The following is a 24,246-nucleotide window of genomic DNA, read 5'->3' as shown; positions in this document are numbered from 1 at the left end:
CTAGCCCCTGGGGTACAAATATGGAAGTGACTGGTATAATTCTCTATTTGCTTTCTTTGGCCAATGTGAGGAGCAACAATGATGAGCTCTATATCCAGCCACTACTGCTAGCCATGAAGTCTCATTAGTATGGAGCTTTGACAGGAAATTGTTTAAAGTAGGGCAGCGGTTGTCAAACTGTGGACTGTGACCCCCTTTTTAATGGAGTCACCAGGGTTCTCTTAGACTTGCTGGGGCCCAGGGCCAGAGCCAAAAACCAAGCCCCACCGCCCAGGGCTGAAGTCTAAGCCCCACCGCCCAAGGCCAAAACCGAAGCCCAAGGACTTTAGTCCTGGGCGACGGGGCTCAGGTTATAGGCCCTCTGTCTGGAGCTAAAGTCCTTGGGGCTTTGTCTCCCCTGCCTGGGGCAGTGGGGCTTGGACTTTGACTTGCCCTGCCACCCATGACAGTAAGTCTCAGGCAGGCTCAGGCTTTGGTCCCCCCTCCTGGGGACATGTAGTAATATTTTTTGTCAGAATGTGGTCACGGTGCAATGAAGTTTGAGAACCCCTGAAGTAAAGAAAACAGTCATTGCAGAGCAAGGCTGGCTCAGAAGTCACAGAAAATAATTGTAAAGAAAGGACAATATCATGCCCCCAAGATCCACATGAGGTTGTGACCTTGTGCATGCATTAGCCACTGCCACAATATCACTATGCCTTTTCATCAGAGGGGGAGGCCCATAGGATAGAAAACTTCAGGGAAAGAGTTGGGCTGGGGACTAGGAATGGAAACCTTGGCATTGAGTAGGGCAAGGCTGATAAACACATAATTGACTCCTCTGCCCCTATGGAGATGACCCAAGCAAAAGTAATAGGAGTCTGGGTCCATACTGCCTTTCCAACAGAGCCCTTTCTATGAAGCAAAATCTTCTGAGGGTGAGTCTTGGTCAAGCAGCTGCACTGGCAGAGTGGGGGAGTTGGCTGCTAAGTATAAGCTCATGCAGCATATGGGGCTTTTATATGAATGCCTCTGACCTTCTGTTGATCTTCTGCCTTTGGAGCATAGGGGCAAGAGATGAGGCGAGGGGATCAACAGGATTTGTGGGTGGGGCCTCCCGCCTGTTTCTTGTCCATTCTCATCTCTTCTCTCTTCTAGCATTTTCTGAATTTTCCAAAAATTCCAGGCCTAATCCTGGAAACAGCTGAGCTCCCTGAAGTCAATGGGAGCTGGAGGTAGCACAGTACCTACAGGATTTGCTCATCAGCATGCAAGTTCAAGCCATTAGTCTCTTGACCATGACAGGTCTCACTCCCATTCTCTCAGATGGATGTCATTCTAAAAACCTAAGGACACAGAAGCTGGATTGAGGCTGCATATTTAAAATGCCAAAGGGCAAAACAGGGAGCATATGATGCACAAAATGCCCTGCACTGAGGAGCGACTCCTCATTTAAACTCCTAAAAAATGAGGCATGAAAACAATCAAGAATGGGAAAATACTCTAGGGTGAGACACATGAACCAACAGCAACATTAGTGGGGAACAGGGGTGGGTGGGTTGTTGTGTGTGTTTATTCAGAAGAACAATGTTCCTCTGTCCACTTAGGACAACAAATAATTTGAATCTAAATTATATATTAACTCAAAAAACATGAGGGAACTGTTTAATGCAGAATTTTATGTTTAAACATTTTTTATCAGCTGCACAGACAAAAATTCTGATATAATAATAAGACAAGACTTTCAGCAGATACACATTTTAAAAAGATAAACAGTCATGTTTAACTTTTTAGACACATCCCATCCCCCGCATGGGTATTTTACTGTAAGTACTGATTTTCCATTACCAACACTCTCCACTCCTCATTGTTATCTGTGTATATAGGGTTTTTAAAAGGTCATCTGCATTTGATAAAAGAAATACCCCTAAAGCGCCAGACTTTAAATTGCTGTTGAAACTGCAGGGTTTTCAGCTATTTATACATTTATAACTTTAAACAAGGTATATGTCGAACATTTCTGAAGCTTCCTTTTTTATTATGCTTTTAATTCCTGGAGTGAATGACTGTATTGTGATGAAGTGAACTCTGCTTTTCCATAGCTACAGCTCCGAATACATATCATCTCAATTTAATCAGTTTTTTACTTTTTAGAAAATCCTTTTGTGACAGGCAGACATCACTTTAAAAAGAAAGAAAAAAAATATTTCCTAAGACACTAGTTTAAAGTATGAATATTGTTTCAGACAGACTTCTTTCTTTCCTAAAGGAAAGAAAAGCTAGCCTATAGAAACACATTATCATTTAAAAGTCCTTGGTTGGAAACCACCCAACAGGATTGCAAGCCCCTAGCATGATGGTAGCTAAGTACATTTCACTGATGATTAATTCTCTTGTATGTCTGGTGGAAGGGTGCCACTATCTACACACAGTCTTCACTCTAAATCTCCCTGCCAGCTGATCAATGGAATTACATTTTTGTGCTGGCACTAGACTGATCGTCTCATTTAGAAATGAGATGCTGCAATGCCAGATCAATGCTACTGGTCAGTTATGAAGGAAAATTTTAGAACATTTTAAAATAGTTTTCTTATAGGGATGAAAGAGGCAAATGGCAGAAACCCTAGAGTAACAGTTAGTGTGACTATGTCAACTTCTGTATTTCATTATCAGTTAATTTACTAACATACACAAATCTATATTCAGTAGGTAGTTTACTATGTCATTAACATCTCTACCACTGAAAACATGTCTTCACAGTTCAGCTAAAACCATCTATTATTTACACTGTGCTCATCACCATAGTATGTGTATCCCCAAGATCTCTCACTCTCAGACACATCCTGCCTATAGTTTGGAATTTCAGTATCTGATCCTGCAAGGTGCTCAGCATCTATTGTTTGCTTTTTTTAAAACAAAACAAACAAACAATGGCTTGCACTCCAAGTGCATATACAGTATAAAAAACATACAAAATTTAAAGGTAAAATCAGTTTAAATAAACTGTCCCTCACCTACCCATCAAAACTAACAATTCCCTATATAACCCAATTACACTTCCTGAATCTGAATCGATCAATCATGTAGGGTGCCGTAAGCTTTTAATATTGATCCAGGCCATGAAGGAAGTCTGCCAAACAATTAGCGGGGCCATCGTGTGATCAGAGTACTAAAGGAGCACTGAAAGAAGACAAGGCCATTGTGGAGAACTTAAATGAATTCTTCGCATCGGGCTTCATTGCTGAAGATGTGAGGGAGATTCCCAGACCTGAGCCATTCTTTTTAGGTGATAAATCTGAGGAACTGTCCCAGATTGAAGTGACAGTAGAACAGCTTTTGAAACAAATTTATAAACTAAACAGTAATAAGTCACCAGGACAAGATGGCATTCACCCAAGGGTTCTGAAGGAACTCAAATATAAAATTGGAGAACTACTCACTGTGGTGTGTAACCTATTGCTTAAATCAGCCTCTGTACCAGATAACTGGAGGATAGCTAAAGTAATGCAGCTTTTTAAAAAAAGGGCTCCAGAGGTGATCTTGGCAACTACAGACTGTTAAGCTTAAATTCAGTATCACACGCATTCGTTGAAACTACAGTAAAGAACAGAATTATTAGACACAGATGAATATGATATGTTGGGGAAGAGTCAATCTATTAGAATTTGTTTGAGGGGATCAACAGACATCTGCACAGGGGTGACCTAGTCTATAGTGTGCTTGGACTTTCAGAAAGCCTTTGGACAAGGTCACTCACCAAAGGCTCTTAAGCAAAGTAAGTAATCGTGGCATAAAATGGGAAGGCCCTCTAATGGATTAGTAACTGGTTAAAATATAACAAACAAAAGGTAGTATAAACAGTCAGTTTTCACAGTGGAGAAAGATAAATAGTGGGGTTCCCCAAGAATCTGTACTTGGTTTAGTTCTATTCAAGTATTGATAAATAATCTGGAAAGGGGGGTTAATGGTGCAGGTGCAAAGTTTGTAGAGGATACAAAATTATTCAAGACAGTTAAGTATAAAGCTGACTGTGAAGAGTTACAAAGGGATCTCACAAAACTGGGTGACTGGGTAAGAAAATAGCAAATTAAATTAAATGTTGATAAATGCAAAGTAATGTGCATTGGAAAACATAATCCCAACTACACATAAAAAGTGATGGGGCCTAAATGAACTCCCACCAGTCAAGAAAGAGATGTTGGAGTCAATGTCGATAGTTCTCTGAAAATATCTGCTCACTGTGCAGTGGCACTTAAAAAAGCTAACAGAATGTTAAGATAAATCCATGGTCACCCTAACTCAAAAAGATATATTAGAACAGGAAAAGGTGCAGAGAACCACAACAAAAATGATTAGGGGTATGGAACAGCTTCCATATGAATAGAGATTATAAAGACTGGGATTGATCATTTTAGAAGAGAGCCAACTAAGGGGCTGGGGAATATGACAGATTTTTATAAATCCATGAGTGGTATGGAAAAAAGTGATTAAGGAAATGTTATTTACCCCTTCACATAACACAGGAACCAGGTGCCATCCAATGAAATTAATAGTCAGAAGGTTTAAAACAAACAAAAAGGAAGTACTTCTTCATATAAGACACTGTCAACCTGTGGAACTCAGTGCCTCTGGGGATCTTGTGAAGGCTAAAATTATAACTGTGTTAAAAAAAAGAATTAGATAAAGTTCAAGGGGAATAGGTCCATCAATGGCTATTAGTCAAGATGGTCAGGGATGCAACTCCATGCTCTGGGTGTCCCTGAACCTCTCTGCCAGAAGCTGGGAATGGATGACAGGGAATAGATCACTCAATAATTGCCCTATTCTGTTCATTGTCCCTGAAGCATCTGGCACCCTCCAGTGTCAGAAGACTGGATACTGGGTGAGATGTACCATTGGTCTGTCCCAGTATGGCCATTCCTATGTTCTTATTCTGGCAGACTGATGGAAGAGAGGAGGAAACTGAGTTTGTGAAGACTGTACTAGTGCTTGTGAATGTTTTGCACTAGGTGAAGTGCCTAAATGGTCTTCAGATATAGAGAATGCAGGGCCAGAAAGCAATCAGATGCTGGAATAACAGCCCTTAAGGGGTCTATGGCATTTAGAGGATCTCTAAGATTGGTCTTGCACTGAGAACTAACCCATCCAAACTTCCAGACAACCTAAGTTAAATGCAAGGAAACTTTGTGCCCCCGACCTAGCAGCTCAGAGTTTCTCCCTTATACTAAGTTGCCTTCTGGGAGAAAGTCTATTAGCCTTCTAGCCACCTTCCCTACAGAATTTGGTTGAGTGTCCTCCCTTCCCTCCTAGCTCTTCAGCAGCTTCTGAAAAGAGTTTTGCAGGAGGCCTGAGATCATTTGTATGGTTTCTGTTTCATTTAGCATGTGTACAGAGCTCTATTTAGTGTTTTATCTTTCTTTGAGATCATTACTGCAAGATATCAAATATTTGGCTGTTTTATTAGAACAACATTGGTCAAATGATATTGGGGCACTGTTTTCCCTATGCCACTGATTAACAGACTGAAGACAAACAAGTTAAGAAATTATTACGGTAACTCTAGTAGGCTGTGGCACAGCTTACAAAAGCGAATAGTGGACACACATGCCATTTAAAATAAGACTGGACAAAGCTCTGAAAAATAAACCATTGGGAACAATCCTGCATTTTCGGGGGAATAGAATTAGATGACCAAAAAAAATCTTTTACATATCTACAGTGTTATGACACTATGCTATGATACAGCATGCACAGTGGATACTAACTGTCCTGTAAGTTTTGCAGCTGCATCTTCCTATTTCTGCTTAAATTCATTTTACCATCTGTAACATTATTGGATGCATTTCTGAACACTAACAGACTCTGCCCATTTATATTTTGTGTTTTCTTGGCTGTAAACAATGGATCGTGTAGTGTGTCCTGGATGGAAGCTGGAGGCATGTAGGTAAGTATAGCGGTCAGTAGGTTTCCGGTATAGGATGGTGTTTATATGACCATCGCTTATTAGCACAGTAGTGTCCAGGAAATGGACCGCTTGTGTGGACTGGTCCAGGCAATGCCCCTCTGCCATGTACATTGGCCAAACTGGACAGTCTGTACACAAAAGAATAAATGGAAACAAATCTGACATCAGGAATCATAACATTCAAAAACTGGTAGGAGAACACTTCAACTTCTGGATTCAGAGTAAGAGTACTCAGAAAAGGAGTACTTGTTGAACCTTCGAGACTAACCAATTTATTTGAGCATAAGCTTTCGTGAGCTACAGCTCACTTCATCGGATGCATACTGTGGAAAGTGTTTCCACAGTACGCATCCGATGAAGTGAGCTATAGCTCACGAAAGCTTATGCTCAAATAAATTGGTTAGTCTCTAAGGTGCCACAAGTACTTCAACCTCTGTGGCCACTCAGTAAAAGATTTAAGGGTGGCAATTTTGCAACAGAAAAGCTTCAAAAACAGACTCCAATGAGAAATTGCTGAGCCTGAATTAATGGTGAAGTATTCAGAGTAGTAGCCGTGTTAGTCTGTATTTGCAAAAAAACCAGGAGTACTTGTGGCACCTTAGAGACTAACAAATTTATTAGAGCATAAGCTTTCGTGAGCTACAGCTCACTTCATCAGATGAATTCAGTGGAAATTACAGTGGGGAGATTTATATACATACAGAACATGAAACAATGGGTGTTACCATACACACTGTAACAAGAGTGATCACTTAAGGTGAGCTATTACCAGCAGGAGAGCAGGGGAGGGGGGGGAACACCTTTTGTAGTGATAATCAAGGTGGGCCATTTCCAGCAGTTGACAAGAACGTCTGAGGAACAGTGGGGGGAATAAACATGGGGAAATAGTTTTACTTTGTGTAATGACCCATCCACTTCCAGTCTTTAGGTGTTTTCAGAAAGATCACCTATGGATTGTAGTTTCCACAGGAAGTCAGTGGTGTCTCGAAGATAGTTGGGAGTGCTGGTAGTGTAGGGCCTGAGGAGGGAGTCTACATAGCCAGACAATCCTGCTGTCAGGGTGCCAATGCCTGAGATGATGGGGCATCCAGGATTTCCAGGTTTATGGATCTTGGGTAGCAGATAGAATACCCCAGGTCAGGGTTCCAGGGGTGTGTCTATGCGGATTTGTTCTTGTGCTTTTTCAGGGAGTTTCTTGAGCAAATGGTGTAGTTTCTTTTGGTAACCCTCAGTGGGATCAGAGGGTAATGGCTTGTAGAAAGTGGTGCTGGAGAGCTGCCTAGCAGCCTCTTGTTCATATTCCGACCACCGATAATGTCACGGCAAACCTGGTGGCTGAACTTTGTGACACTGTCCTCACCCATAACTATTTCACATTTGGGGACAATGTATATCTTTAAATCAGCGGCACTGCTATGGGTACCCACATGGCCCCACAGTATGCCAACATTTTTATGGCATTTTTATTTTTATTTTTAGAACAACGCTTCCTCAGCTCTCATCCCCTAATGCCCCTACTCTACTTGCGCTACACTGATGACATCTTCATTATCAGGACCCATGGAAAAGAAGCCCTTGAGGAATTCCACCATGATTTCAACAATTTCCATCCCACCATCAACCTCAGCCTGGACCAGTCCACACAAGAGATCCACTTCCCAGACACTACGGTGCTAATAAGCGATGGTCACATAAACACTACCCTATACCAGAAACCTACTGACTGCTATTCCTACCTACATGCCTCCAGCTTTCATCCAGACCACACCACACGATCCATTGTCTACAGCCAAGCTCTACGATACAACCGCATTTGCTCCAACCCCTCAGACAGAGACAAACACCTACAAGATCTCTATCAAGCATTCTTACAACTACAATACCCACCTGCTGAAGTGAAGAAATAGATTGACAGAGCCAGAAGAGTCCCAGAAGTCACCCACTACAGGACAGGCCCAACAAAGAAAATAACAGAACGCCACTAGCCATCACCTTCAGCCCCCAACTAAAACCTCTCCAACGCATCATCAAGGATCTACAACCTATCCTGAAGGACGACCCATCACTCTCACAGATCTTGGGAGACAGGCCAGTCCTTGCTTACAGACAGCCCACCAACCTGAAGCAAATACTCACCAGCAACCACACACCACACAACAGAACCACTAACCCAGGAACCTATCCTTGCAACAAAGCACATTGACATCATCATAGGACCTAACCACATCATCCACACTATCAGAGGCTCATTCACCTGCACATCTACCAATGTGATATATGCCATCATATGCCAGCAATGCCTGTCTGCCATGTACATTGGTCAAACTGGACAGTCTCTACATAAAAGAATAAATGGACACAAATCAGACGTCAAGAATTATAATATTCAAAAACCAGTCGGAGAACACTTCAACCTCTTTGGTCACTCGATTACAGACCTAAAAGTGACAATTCTTCAACAAAAAAACTTCAAAAAGAGACTCCAGCGAGAAACTGCTGAATTGGAATTAATTTGCAAACTGGATACAATTAACTTAGGCTTGAATAAAGACTGGGAGTGGAAGGGTCATTACACAAAGTAAAACTATTTCCACGTTTATTCCCCCCCACTCCCCACTGTTCCTCAGAGGTTCTTGTCAACTGCTGGAAATGGCCCACCTTGATTATTACTACAAAAGGTTCCCCCCACCCCCGCTCTCCTGCTGGTAATAGCTCACCTTAAGTGATCACTCTTGTTACAGTGTGTATGGTAACACTCATTGTTTCATGTTCTCTATGTATATATAAATCTCCCCACAGTATTTTCCACTGAATGCATCCGATGAAGTGAGCTGTAGCTCACGAAAGCTTATGATCAAATAAATTTATTCGTCTCTAAGGTGCCACAAGTACTCCTTTTCTTTTTATAGGGAAGTAGATACCATTAAGTTGGGTTTGAATAGAGACTGGGAGTGGCTGGGTCATTACACATATTGAATCTATTTCCCCATGTTAAGTATCCTCACACCTTCTTGCCAACTGCCTCAATGGGCCATCTTGATTATCACTACAAAAGTTTTTTGTTTGTTTGTTTGTTTTATTTGTCCTGCTGATAATAGCTCATCTTAACTAATTAGCCTCTCACAGTTTGTATGGTAACTTCCACCTTCTCTGTATGTATATATCTATCTATCTTACTATATGTTCCATTCTATGCATCCGATGAAGTGAGCTGTAGCTCACGAAAGCTTATGCTCTAATAAATTTGTTAGTCTCTAAGGTGCCACAAGTACTCCTGTTCTTTTTTCATACTACTGTTACATTCCCCCTTCTTGCACACGCTGTCACTTCTACTCTGTGATATTCTGTTTACTGATTCTTGCTTCTTTTGTGGTGTATTGAAAATTGTGAAAATTACAAGCTGTCATTTTAAATTTGGGGGGTTTTCCTGCTCCTGCTTGCAGGCTAAGGAGCTCTGCAGGGAAGTGTGCAATCTGGGCCTAGGAGTCAGTTAACTGGTAGACAGCCTAGTGTAAGGTGGGGTGAGTTTTGTCTTTATGTTTTAGGGAGAGCCTGCCTTGTCTCTCTCTGTTTATGGCTTCTTGCACTTTATCATTTTTATTTCTAACAAATAAAGTAGTGTTATGTTGCAACCTTCCAACAAGAGAATTCTGTGTTTTATCTAACTTCTCTGTGTTATGCCATGAAACATCACACTTTCTATTCTTGCATAACTACTGGTAGGGTTGTCAACAGTCCTTTATTACAAGGGACGACCCTTATTTTTCCACCTCTGTACAACAAGGTCGGGAGTTGCTGAGTGCTGCAAAAAGCAGCAGGAAATACCCCTAGCAATTGTAGATGAGTACTGATTATTAATTAATTAATAATACATAATATATTAATAATAGTAATAGGCGGACAGGTAGGGCGGGGTTCTTGGAAAACAGCCCCTTATTTTTGAAGTACGTTGGTAACCCTACCTACTGGCCTAGTCAGATTTTCTTGTGTCATATATTGAGTATATAAACATTCCAATTTGTGCCATAACTAATCCACCGGAGGTGTTGGGCCAAATCCTGCTCGTTTTACTCACATGGGTAATCTCCAGTGACCCGAGTGGTGACTGGTTGTGTGAGATATGTAGAACTGGGTGGAAAAAATGTGCAGTAAAGTGATGGGGGAGAAAATCCAAAAATTGAGGTATTGCATTAAAATGTTCATGTTTTTCCTCAAAAGTGAAGGGAGAGGGGAAACCACAGTTATTTTTTCCCATGGAAAAATATGCAAGTTTTTGCCTAACATAATTTTTTGAAAAATTTCAATTTGATCCAAGGTTTGCTTCTGTCCTTTTCCTTTATATATGTATGTATTTATTTTTGGTAAGAAACACCATGTCTAAAAAGGTGAAATTTCACCCTTAACTAAATTCACCAAATTTTCAAATTTTGCATGTGGGAATTCATGAAGCAAAAAAAGATTGTTTTGGATAGCCCTTCTGGGAGACAGACACAACCGAGTAGAGTTTCCTGGATTATGAGTATCCTATGTGATCCTATAACACCAGCTACCATCTACACATGAAGAGAATAGGATAAAGAGCTAAGTATTCTATTTTGTGCTGCAAAGTCTGTCTCATAAATTCAGGGGCAGACAGGATGTGCCTTTCAACACTTTGCCTCAAAATCTGAGGGCATCAATTTATTAATATATGAAACAAAAATATTTTCAATACCTACTCAGGTTAAATCATGTTAAACTGGAAACTTCTTAAACTTCATCTTTAACTAATTGTTAATTCTATTCAGCAGAAGTAGGATAAAAAGTACTGTAAGATTTATTCCAACAAACTACACCCTATTCTGTGCACTCCTTTAATGTAAACTAATTGAAGTTGTAAGTGATTTGCTTTCCTTCTACATTTGTGAGTGGCATTAGTGCTGATATAAGAAAAGAACAGATTAATAGCAATGGTTAAACCAAGCATCAAACTGTAAGTCTGCCAGAAAAACTCCCACTAATGCCTTACAGTACCAATTACAACAGCTGCATCATTCCACTCTTTCATTCCTCTCAGGAAGAAACTGCCAAGTGTCAATCTATCTGGTAGCTTTTTGTTCTACAAAGGAGAACTAGGATTAGACTATCAAACTCATCTTCACTTGAGACTTGAACAAGATGTGAACCCACACCTGTAGAGATGAAATTATAGTCCACTTACCCACTGTAAAATATTTAGCCACCATAACTTTATGAAGTTAAACTAATTGCATAATTAAGTTGAAACACAGGAAAAGCTCCTGTCCTGAACCTGTAGCTGTAATGTTTTCCCCTATGCATTCTTCTGTGTATGTTAATTTATCTTTTGTGATACAGTGTACATATAATAGCAGAAAAAAATGAAGAATTTTTCAAATCATTTTAGAACATTCACTATCGGTGTTCCCGTACACTTAATTACTGTGAACAGGTTGTAGTGTGCTGGGGAAAAGTTGTTATAGGTGGCATAGATCTGTTCAGTACACACACACACACACACACACACACCCCAAGTTTGGGGGAGGGGAAAGAGAGACCTATCTTTGAATACGAGTGTGAATTATGATATTCTTGACACACAAAGGTACTTCCTTAAGAGGAGAATTGTTAGAACACTACTTTTGGTTCTGTAAGAAAAAGTCATTAATTTTTTTCATCAGGTATATTCAGGATTAATCCAATTTTGTAGAACAAGCTTGAAAATGATTCAGGTCTTGTAACAGCACCTCTTTCTTAAAAATAAATAAATAAATAAATTGCACCTGGCACTAAAACAAAGGAGGAAATAAAGTAGGAATCAGTCTTTGGGTACATTAAGAGACTATATTAAGGTCATATTACCCTTTCACCACGGCTAAAACAGAATAGAATTCTTAATCATTATTATAAGGCAAAAAATCTAGATAAAATGTCCTTGCGTCTGTTAGAATTTTAAACTTCAATTGGCTCAATCTCTGAGTCACCTCTCTGGAATTATGAAAAGTTGCTTTGTTGTAGGCTATTATCTCCTATGATAGCATTACGAAGATATTCCAGTAGATTCTACAATCCGTATATAAATCGTATCCTCCTATAATGCCTTCCTTTTCTGGGTCTAATGTTCTCTAGTTTTCCAGAAAGGATAGTGTTTGATAATGGAAACAAAAATATAGCTTTGTCATAAATAAACCACAGTGTAGTATCACCTTCACTATCCATTTCAACTAGCATCCACAAGGTGCTAGACACCATACAAATAAAGGAAGGCCTGACCCTTCCACAGAGAATTTACAATATGTAGTACAATGTTATTGGAAAAAAACAACACAATTATTGAGAGTTTTTGTTTTAAAAAAAATATCCTTTGTTAAAAAAATTAAGTCACTTCATATATTATTTAGTAAAACCCCAGAATTACTGCAATATATTCAGAGCTGTTGTGTCTATCTCAGCAGGTCACAAATGTACTTGAATTAGCTGCTTTCTTAACATTAATTGGTGACATTTTGGTTCCTACTGAGTTAGGCATATCCTGTAACTTGCTCATGATAATCTAGGCTACATTCCTATAACATTCTTCCAGTTGTATTTTCTGGAACTGGCTTAAATAATAATAAAGGCCGCAAAACAAGCAATGTGCAAACTGCATTCTGAACTTCACTCATGGGTTGGAATGGTTTAATTGGATATTATGATATTCAGCAGTCTTCAGGCTCCCTCTCAGTTGCTAGAGATATGGGTGCATGCTAAGAGACGTGATTTACCACAGAGAATTTCACCCATGAGTTTAGGAAGCTAACAGCTTTGATATCACAGTCATGAAGAATCTGGTACTTCAGAGTCTGCATTTCTGCTGAGCATCTCACTGCTGCAGTCCTTATATTAATGGCATTTAATTAGCTTATGTTAAGCACTTTGACATTCTGCCCTTGGCAAACATTTTTCCTACATTCTTGGCCAATTTTAATTGAATGATTTGTTTCCATCTTACATTCCTCTTCACATCCAGACCTCCTGACCCCACTCCACACAAACTCTGGGGAAACTAGGACCCAAGGGGTGTCTCCCCTTCCTATGTGGCCTTGTGGGAAAACTGCAAAGAGGAACCAGCCAGAGACTCCAGCAGCAGAAGCAGCTTCAGACACTCAGAGAACTTTCTACGGCGTTGACTGGACTGTCTCTGCCAGTCAGCTGACTGACCGTTTGCTCCAACCTACTCCCTCACAATATCTTCATCTCAGCTTCAGTCCACACCTGCCCCTCGTACCTTCATCTTTCTTTTCTTCAGCTTCCCATCTCCCTTCCCTTTTCTTTAGCATCTCCTAACTAACCCAACACACACACAATATTGTGGAACATCACATTGTTCAGTCTGCTTGTTCATTCTACCCCTTCCCCCATCCTGTGTCTGTCTGGTCTATTTAGATTGCAAACATTTCAGGGCACGAACTGTTGTCTACTCTGTTTGTATAGTGGCTAGCACCATAGAGACCCATTTTGGGCGATCTTTGGGCTCTACCACAATAAAGAGGAGTAAAATGTATTTAAGAAATAAGGCTTCATTCCTCTTCCCAGCCTCAGCCATGAACCTTGGAAGGCAGGTATGAATGTATGAACTTTATAAAAGCTGAAGGCTTCAAAAAGAGATCTGAACTGTTTATTCTCTGTCTGTGTTTTAGAAACAGGGGTTAAATAATGACACTTTTTTGTTGTTCTGTTCTTTATAGGGTGGTTGGCTCTGTAAAGCACCATAGAATGCATCTGATGTAGAAGGTGGCTTTTCAGAAATATACTTTGATATATTTCCACTGCCTTTCAGGTGGGATGTTCTGAATGTGCAGACTGGATTTATCCTTCCTTATCTTTAATTGCCCTTCAAACCTCTTCTCAATTCTGCCCCTCTCTACTTATTTTCTCTTGTCTATTACCATTTTACTTCTCCCTGCTCTGATCCTTCAGCCAGCCTCAATAAGCTGTTTGAATCTCCCCTCACAACCACCTTTGTCACTTTCCTTACACTATGGAAAATTCTTCCTGAACTAGCCCATAAGACCATTATTGTCTTCCTCTTCAAATCCCTCCACAAGACCCATTTCTATTATTGTGCCCAGAAGAACACTGACAACTAACAATGCTCAGATAAGGGGCAGTGGGGGACAATAGACACTTTTTTTAAAAAGTTTGATTGTTTGTATTTTATCCCTCTCCCCCAACTCAATATGTGGCTTGTTGTCTCCAGTTGTGAACACCTCAGAGCAAGGATCCTGTCCCTTTCTCGCTCTCCACCTTAATGCTATACTGCCACAGTTCTAGTGGCAGAAATGAAAACGGTGGAGGTGCCAGAACTGAAAATGCCTCTATGTAGAAAAGAGGTAGTTGCTAGCAAGGCTCTCTCTTTTAGGTGCTCTTAACTTTTAAATTTACTCCACACTTTTATCTGCAATAGTCCAGAACATTTGGTCTTCGGGCATGCTGCAAGCCTGTTTATTTCCTCAGGCCTTTTGGGAGGTAAGAATATTATGATGGGTGCTCTTTGTGAGTGAGGTGGGGTATTTTGCAGAACTGTTTTCATTACCAATCATGTATGTTCTGTTTGGAATGAGGACGTGATGCTGGCTTGGCTATGCAATTGTGTTTTTAATTCATGGCAAGAGTGCCTTGAGGTTGCGTAGGCACTTTTGAAAGATGTATTATAAACAGAAATAAATATTAAAAAAAAAAGTCTGCATAGCACCCAGCACATTTTGGGTGCTCCTGTAAGTACAAGCAACAAATAATAGTCTTTAAAGGTCAGCATTGAAACTACATCCACACAGAGAAATAAATAATAAATGGAAATAGTGGCTGACAAAGGCAATTTAATCAGATTTAAGTTTCTGTCATTCTTGAACTCCTTCTTCCCACTAACAGTTCCTGGAAATTTTAATAAGTGTTGCCTCCCTCAGAAAAAAAATGTCAGTTTGCATTCAGTATATTCCCCAACCTTTAAAGAAAAAAGGGCTATTATAATTATTTTCTCTTCTTTTTTTCATGAACTTTAATCTTTCAGCCATAGATGCAACAATGATGCTTCATTAGAGAACTAAAAGGGAAATAATATTTAAAGAAATTACTAGGAATGTCCTTCCCCACATAATTTCCCAAAATAAGTGAATTTTAATAGAAACTGGGACTAAAAAAATTATAATAAACCAACTTAGCTACCAACTACAAGGTGTTAATCAGAATCTTGATTATTAACACTAAGTTCCACTTACAAATAAGCTACTGTCTGTCCTGAGAATTTTACCACCTCTCAGCACCATACTTTTTGGGTGTTAATGAGGAAGAAACATACCGCTTCCTTCTTTGAGTGCCACTACCTCATTATCCCTTGGTCCATTTACAACTCATTTTTCTGCCTATTTCCTGGCAAAAATTAGATGTCTGTTGTAAATATTTTGAACTGACATTTCTAGATGTTATGAGCCCAGTCCTGCAATACTTATAATTATATGAATAGTTCTACTGTCTTCAGCTGAATGAACCACATACGTATGGGATGCAAGACTAGAATCAGGGTAAATTTTTCCACAATATCGTTATTTATATACGTCACATCTGAAAATGGGACATAGGCATTTTTTAAAATGTTACATCCCGTATCAATCTGGTCAGTTTCCATCACTATAGTATGTAAGGGTTTTAATGTACTGTATAATTTAAAAGCACAAATTCTGTCTGGAAGGCCCATTTTTCCACCCAATGATCCCTCCACAGTTGTCTCCTAAATTGGGTATTTTAAATGCAAATATAGCTGGACTTGTCTGCAACTTCATACAAAGGACTAAAGTTATGTAAAGCTTTTATACAGCAACTAGGGCTGTCAAGAAATTAAAAAAATTAATCGTGATTAATCACACTGTTAAAAACAGAATACCATTTATTTAAATATTTTTGGATGTCTTCTACATTTTCAAATATATTTATTTCAGTTACAACACAGAATACAAAGTGTACAGTGCTCACTTCATATTTATTTTTGTTACAAATATTTGCACAGTAAAAATAAAAGCAATAGTATTTTTCAATTCACTAAATACAAGTACTGTCAATCTCTTTATCATGAAAGTTCAACTTACAAAAGTAGAATTATGTACCAAAAATAATTAAATTCAAAAATAAAATAACGTAAAACTTTAGAGGCTGCTAGTCCACTCAGTCCTACTTCATGTCAAACAATTTTGGTTACAATTTGCAGAGATAATGCTGCCTGCTTCTTGTTTACAATGTCACCTGAAAGTGAGAATAGGTATTCACATGGCACTGTTGTAGCTGGTGTTGCAAGATGTTTACGTGCCAGATGCATTAACGATTTATATGTCCTTTCATGCTTCAACCACCATTCCAAAGGACATGCGTCCATGCTGATGACGGGTTCTGCTCGTTAATGATCCAAAGCAGAGCAGACCAACATATGTTCATTTTCCTCATCTGAGTCAGATATCACCGGCAGAAGGTTGCTTTTCTTTTTTGATGGTTCAGGTTCTGTCATTTCCGCATCTGAGTGTTCCTCTTTTAAGAATTCTGAAAACATGGTCTACACCTTGTCCCTCTCAGATTTTGGACAGCACTTCAGATTCTTAAACCTTGGGTTGAGTGCTATATCTATTTTTAGAAATCTCATATTGGTACCTTTCTTTGCATTTTGTCAAATCTGCTGTGAAAGTGTTCTTAAAACAAACATGTCCTGGGTCATCATCCAAGACTGCTATAACATGAAATATGTGGCAGAATGCGGGTAAAACAGAACAGGAGACATACAGTACTCTCCCAAGGAGTTCAGTCACAAATTTACTTAATGCATTATTTTTTAATGAGCATCATCAGCCTGGAAGCATGTCCTCTGGAATGATGGCCAAATCCTGAAGGTGCATATGAATGTCTAGCATATCTGGCATGTAAATACCTTGCAAAGCTGGCTACAAAAGTACCATGTGAACGTGAGTTCTCACTTTCACATGACATTATAAATAAGAAGCAGGCAGCATTATCTCTTTTAAATGCAAACAAACTTGATTGTCTTAGCAATTGGCTGAAAAAGAAGTAGGACTGAGTGGACTTGTAGGCTCTAAAGTTTTACATTGTTTTGTTTCTGAGTGCAGTTATATCACACAAAAAAATCTACATTTGTAAGTTACACTTTCACGATAAAGAGATTGCACTACAATACTTGTATGAGGTGAATTGAAAAATACTATTTCTTTTGTTTACAGTGCAAATATTTGTAATAAAAATAATAATATAAAATGAGCACTGTACGCTTCATATTCTGTGTTGTAATAGTAATCAATATATTTGAAAATGTAGAAAAACATCCAAAATATTTAATAAATTCCAATTGGTATTCTATTGTTTAACAGCGCAATTAATCAGGATTAATTTTTTTTAGTTAATTGTGTGAGTTAACTGCGATTAGTCAACAGCCTTAATAGCAACACAATACTAAGGCCAGGATTGCAAAAAATTAAAATGAAAAATAAGGAAGTTAAGGAACCCGAGCCTATTTGTAGTTTCTAATGTAAGCACATAATGTACAAGCTCTTATAAGACAGCCCTACAGAATTTAATAGAAAAATACATACCTGCTATATTATTTCATAGGATGGCTGGGAAAATCTATGGAAAGGATTATCACTCTATTAAATTATATAAGTCTGCAAGAATAACTCTCATAGAACCCTATTGGTTTCTCCCCTATTATATTTCATAGGATTGTTCTATAAGAATGTGGTTTTGGACTAAAATCAGCTGAAATTTGTTTTATGTGTTGGATTCCATGAGACTGAGGCTCAAAATGAAACTCTGGTGGCTCTGAGCCCAAAGTAAGGCCCCAGTTTTTCATTGGTACCTGCACCTGTGCAGATCGCCAGTGACATCAATAGGACTCCATACAAGCACAGCTGATCCCAGTGCAGGACTGTTGTTTAAATCTTCTGAGTTTTGCACATGTATCATCAGGACCCCAGTCAATGAAGATAACTGAATCTGTGTTGTCAAAGTTTGTGCATGGCTGTATGATGCTCAATTTGTCATGGGATTCTGCAGCACAAAAGCCCAACATTTTATATTGAGAGAGAGAGAATTGGCCTATTTGAATTCATAAAACCTTTATGCATGTTATATTGTATGACATGAGATTATTTGAGTCATGAACCTTAATCTGAGGAAGTCAACAAAACATGATGTGGATATTACCCAGGGTAATGTGGTGTAATTAAATCTTTTCAGAACAGGCACCCACAGACATCACACAAATCTCAATTTTGGTTGCTTCTCAATTCGTTGTTTAACAAAAGCAAAAATGTAAGGCCTCAGCTGGTGCTTTCTCAAACAATAGTTACTGATTAGGGGTACAGCCAAAGGAAGGAGAGAGCCTCCATTTTAATGGACCAAATTCCGACTTCATGTAAGCTGAGAAACCAATAGCTAGGAAAGGAAATGTGAGAAACCAGTTGCTCAGAAGGGAGCTGTAGTGCCTGACTCCCAAAAATCCAAAGAGTCAACGGAATGTAGGAACTCTCTCGGTTTTGTCTTTGATTAACCATGGGAATTCATTCAAAAGAGGGTTAAGAAAGAAAGAAAGAACGTAGTCAATGCATTTTTGCACCTGCTCCATGCATGGCCTCTGCACTACGCTGATTACTCTCACTTTGGGCAAGTAATTTGCATTTATATAAGGATTCATTAGCAATTGCTTTGGATGAAAGGGGGAAAGACAGGAAGATTTTGGTTGAGCAAGTTGCTGTTTTACTTTTAGTAGCTGCCTATAATAAAATTACTTATTTGAACATTTTTCATCCCTAGAACTGCTGCCATTCTTCACTTTTTGTTATTCCATCTATTCCTTCAGCATGGGGCTCTGAAATACTGGGCCAAGTTCTGCACTGGCAGACTCAGTACAACCATCCTGACATAAAAAAAAATCAGACTATATCAAGAGCAGTCAACACAGAAAGTGACCCATTAATTTATGCTTTAATTTGGGAGTACAGAATTCTTTTCTTGGTGTCAGTAGCATTAAATTCACAATTTCATTCCTCATATTTATTTTCCATCACATTTGTTAATGACATTCGTTCTCTGCAGTTTATTAAGACAAAGGGAGCACTTGAGGAGGGAGGCCATTTTGTGTTTGAAAGAATTGTGTACAAAGAGTACAGACAGAGGATAGGAGTCCACATGCATTTGCATGAAACTGAAAAAGGTCAAAGAGAAAAAAAATATGAAACAGAATTTTAGAAAGAATTTTAAAATACGAGATTCAGAAATAGGAGAGAAAAGTAGGTCGCTGGTGGTGGTAGGAATGCTGTGAAGATCACACAATAATTTGTGAAATACACTTTAGCTTGTTTCAGACATTTGTATGTTTCTAAATAGTTTTTAGTAACTCTTTGCATTATTACTTTTAGAGATCGCCAATAGAGCAGATAAACAACTTGTATGGTGTTGCCTGGAAAACCAACCATTCAGCTAGGAGAATAAGTCACTGTAGTAACTTGAGAACAGTAGTAGGACAAATATATAAGGATGTAATGGAGAAATATCAAACCTTAATACAGACCTACCTTGCCTACATATTGATAATCAGAGCCTGTATATTCCTCCAGCAAGAAGAACTGGTTCCACATCCAGCCCCTTTTCTGTCGGTGAAGTGCTTTTCCATCACTCCCTGATACACGTGCCACAAAGCCTTTTGGTTGGTGGTCAGTTGTCCTTCTGAACAGCATTTCTGCATAGCAGGGATGTGGCAGGCACATCCAGAGCAGCAGTAGCAGTAACACTTGTTGTATTATCATAGTTCTCCACTGCTGTCTGTCCTCCAAGCCAGATGGCTGTGGGGTCAACAGTGTTGTTTTCCTGGATTACCTTTTGATGTCTCTTTAGTTGGCAGTGCAGCCAAGTGATTTCCAGTAGTTCATCTCCCTTCCACACATATCCACCAAATCCTCAAGGAAACAGAAAAGACACAGTGTAAGTTGAAAACATTCCGTTTGCCTGTGACTGACTTCACACTGTACTTTACAGCAAAGAAAGCAACTGATTATTTCCCATGTGCACCCAACTGATGGCTGATATCGTGACTATAAAGGTTTTCTGTCAACCTTCACCAAGTGGGAGAGTTGCAAATGTAGCAGGTAGCTGCTTTCAAAACATTACATGAGAAACACAACAAAAGTGCATTGAGCTGATTAACTTTTGTTCTTAACTTTTCAGTTTAAGAACTTTGAGGATGTTTTTTTTCATGTAGACTAGGGGATTAATACTATTAGCACTTACATATTAAATACTGCAGCCTTTACTTCAAATGTTTTCCACCTGATTTGACTGACAAGTAATCCAGTGTTTTATTAATCTTGTTATCCGGAGGCCTGAAAAGGCTAATGCAAAGCAGTTTTAGAAACCACAGAAATGGTGAAACACTAGTTCCCCCAGGCACTTTAAATGGCAAAAGGGAACATCATATGCATCAGAAGAAATGCAACATGACAAGAAGCAAACTTTTTAAATATAAAAAGTTCTTAGGATGTAGTACTTACAGTATGAACTGAGGTAGCATGCAAACAACTTTAAATGCAAGAAAAAAATGACGAAATAACTAGGACTTGATCTATTTGATGTTAAGTCATAGTGAACTCAGGATGTTTTTGGTTTACAATATACTTAAATTTGACATTCAATACGCAACTATTACTGCAGAGAGAGAGAAAAAAGTAAATCCATTTCCAAACCTGTTTTGTTAGGTTTGTGTAGCATTTTATGTTTTTTCCTGACACAATAAGGAAGCATTTAGCACCATCGTGAAACGATAGGCAGATTCCATCAATATCTTTTGTTGACATCAAACAGAAATAAACTGTTTCCAATCTTGTGCCTATGTTCCTTCTCAGCATATCACTCTTCATGACTGTTGACACCATTAGCTGATTTCCACTTTAAAAGATTAAATTTGGAAATTACCAAACGCTTAAGAGCAAATGTCTGCATGGCTCATTTAGATTTGCTTCAGCAGGCAAATCATGTAAAATACAATTAAAAAAAAAGAATATTAACACTTAAATGTTTTTGTTAGGATCACATTTGATATTTAATGTCATTCCAAAGCACCACGGCAACTTGACCGAAGCTATTTTGAAATATATTAACTATAAATGAAAGATATATAATTATGTATCATAATGGTACATTATGGACTTTAAGTATATACAATTATTATTACAGATTATTCTAATATACATAAATATAGCAGACAAAACATTAGTAGCTATAAATAAGAGAACTCTCTCTATATGCAAATAAATATATAAAACAATGGGGAACTAATGTTTCATCATTTCTGTGGTTTCTAAAACTGCTTTGCATTAGTCTTTTGGACCACTGGCTAACAAGATTAAAACATTGGATTACTTGTAAATCCAGTTTGTGCACTCTATTCTTTCAGTTTCTCTTTGCCAAGCCTCCATTACCACCTTCAACTCCTACCTAAAAATATTAATTTTATCTGTAATTCCCGTAAGTACCTTAAGTACCACGCCCAACAGAACTCAGATATACACATGACTAAAATGAGTAACTACAATTATTACTGTAACACTTGCCTTCCCTTCTCATTCCCCACATTTAAGTTTCCCCCCGTTACTTATTGTGTCATGTCTAATTTTTAACACCCAGATTTGGCAGAAGTCTGAACAGAAGTCACTTGGATTTTATATTAACCCAAAGGACGTGACTTTAATTCAGTGGGAACAAGACTGGGCTGTTTGATTGTTGAAGAATGTCAATGTTGGGGAATGTCAATCTTTTCTTTTACTTATTTGGTAAAGGGGCTAACACATTTCTGAACACTAATAGTGCACTTCTGGGAAATAATATAATTATCTTTCAGTACTTTGTCTTAAATGAAATAAGAACAGCTTTGCATAGGCTACATAATGCAGTCTGCAACCAGAACAGAAGTGTAGAACTTGTTAATTCCTTACTGGCTAATTTGTGAGAGAGAAATGTTAGCTTCGTATTTCAGCATCCATTTTTGTTTGCAGAGCCCACTGACCCCTGCTAAGGGGGAAATGGTGTCTGTTGCTAGGCAGCAAGCGTATATGAATGCTCCTATGGCTTTTTCTTCTCAATAGGATACATTTTCTCTACATTTTTTTTTCTCTTAAATCTGCAAAGGGAGTATATACAGCCAATGCTTGTAGCTCCTCAGTATATACATATACTGTATTCTTCCATATGCAACAAAAAACCCTGAAATGATACAGAAACTTGATGGGTTTTCCTTTACTTCCATGATTTGGACACAGCATTGTTTAGCATACCTTAGAACAATGCATTCGGCTACATTGATCCCTGACAGAAATCTGTTGACTTCAGTGGCTTTACACCATGGATGAATACAACCCTCGGCATTTTCAGATTCTTAATTTAAAATGTGTCTCATAAATGTCAAAAAATGCATCTCATTGCTTGCCCCGTGCTCTGCTCTGGGTTCTTACAAAAAAAAAAAGTCAATGTGTTAATCTTTTTGTTCAATTTGCAAAAGCCTGATGATGAGTGAGTTTCTAATATTTTATTGTTTTACATAATATTTATTTTTAAAGCAATTAATATAATATGAGCATCTCCCAGCACGACGTATTACTGTGAGACATTGCCTTACTGGTATGTGTCTGCTTCTACCAGGATGCAAAAATTAATGTTTGCTTTTGACTTTAATGACAGCAAGATCAGGACCCAGGATCATTCCATTGTAATGATATATCGCCAGACCAACACATCCTTACTTTGTATAAGAAAGGAGTATTTATGTGAGCAAAGGTTGGAAAGATCAGGCTCAATCATAAATTGTATTACATGGGGTAGGTACCTTGTGTTTATTTGTTGCTGAATAGCACCATCACAATTCTATGTTGCCCATACACCCATGCCTATATTTTTATTGACACACATACACACACACACACACACAGACAGAGAGACTGACTAAATCTTAATCTTAGCTGATGTTTCTTGAAGTCAGAGGGAGTTGCATATGTACATCTAAGCAATGAACTGGCCCTTAGACCGGTTACTATTTTCCCCAAAGATGGAAAGTTATTGGTTTACCTGTGTAAAGGAGATACAGTATCTTCTTTCTCTTGCTCCTTCACCCCCACCCCCCCAGCCCATAGGTATGTATATTCAACTGTTCACACATCACTATTTGATGTAGAAGTATTGTTAAATTCCTCCTGGGAAATAATGAGTCAGTGTTTGGGATTGTTATTGAATTTCCTTCTTGTTAAATTAGGTCAGTGGAATGAAAGCTCTGATGGAATTTGTTAAAATTACAAAACTAGCTAATGTACATGAACTTGGCAGGCTAGGCTGCTTAATGGATGTATTCAGTAGGGTTCTCCCCTTTGGACTCCTCTTTGAGTTCAGCCTGCTGTTTTAAGTGTAATATTAAGTTTGATGGTCACATACTTGAATTAAATAAAATGTACTTTAAAAAACAACAACAAAACCCTTCTGCCTAATATATTGCAACTGGTAATGGCAATGCCATTAAATAAAGGGCACGGGGGGAAAATGGCAGTTTTGGTTTAGAGTTAGATGAGAAGATACAAATGACACTGAGGCATCCCCAGCTCTGTACTAAATACTGCAAGTCAGCTGAGATTCTTCATTACCTTATTAGAGCTGATCTAATCACTGGAGGAACCTGAAACTGTTATCAGCTTCTAACTGTTTTCACTTTATTAGTGCCACTGGAAATTTCTGGGAAACGTACCCAAATTCTGATGGAATATTTTCTCCAAAAAGTTATGTGCAATTCAGCAGAATTTCAAGTGTTTTTTTTTAAACAATAATTCGGAATGAATATGGAAATACTGATGATTTCACCCAACTTTTCCCCTAAAATCTCTTCCCTTCTTTCAGCATCCTATGGCCAGCACCATGCCCTTAAAACACTATGCAATATTTGTTACAATATACAATCCGCGTGTAGTGGGGCAGATACCCCGCTCCGGTTAGGAAGGGGTTAAAAGCAGCCAAGGGAGGCTGGTTGGGTAAACAGCCACAGGTGTGGCTATACCCAATTAGGGTCCAGCTGACCCTGATAAAAGGGCAGGCTAAGGGAGTTAGAGAAAAGACTCTTGCTCCAGCTGAGGAACAGGGAGGACCAGGCTGCCTGGGAGAGCAAGCAGGGTACCTGAGGCAGAGCAGGGCTGGGGAAAAGCAGGCAGAGCTGGGGAGCTCTGGCCTGGTGGGTCTCCAGGCTG

At 38.8% G+C, this 24,246-nt stretch overlaps 1 protein-coding gene across 2 annotated transcripts in view; it reads right to left on the bottom strand.

The window, feature by feature from the left end:
- LOC141982694 (cadherin-10) overlaps positions 1–24,246 on the bottom strand; it is a 152,232-nt gene that overhangs the window by 77,655 nt on the left and 50,331 nt on the right. For both annotated transcript variants that reach the window (XM_074944991.1, XM_074944990.1), the window contains exon 2: positions 19,549–19,929. In XM_074944991.1, coding sequence (XP_074801092.1) covers positions 19,549–19,779 — 231 coding nt within the window. In that variant the 5' untranslated portion in view covers positions 19,780–19,929. The remainder of the gene's footprint in view (positions 1–19,548; positions 19,930–24,246) is intronic.

Source organism: Natator depressus, chromosome 2 (assembly GCF_965152275.1).
Source record: "Natator depressus isolate rNatDep1 chromosome 2, rNatDep2.hap1, whole genome shotgun sequence".
NCBI lineage: Eukaryota > Metazoa > Chordata > Testudines > Cheloniidae > Natator > Natator depressus.
This window is presented reverse-complemented; position numbering and strand designations above follow the sequence as displayed.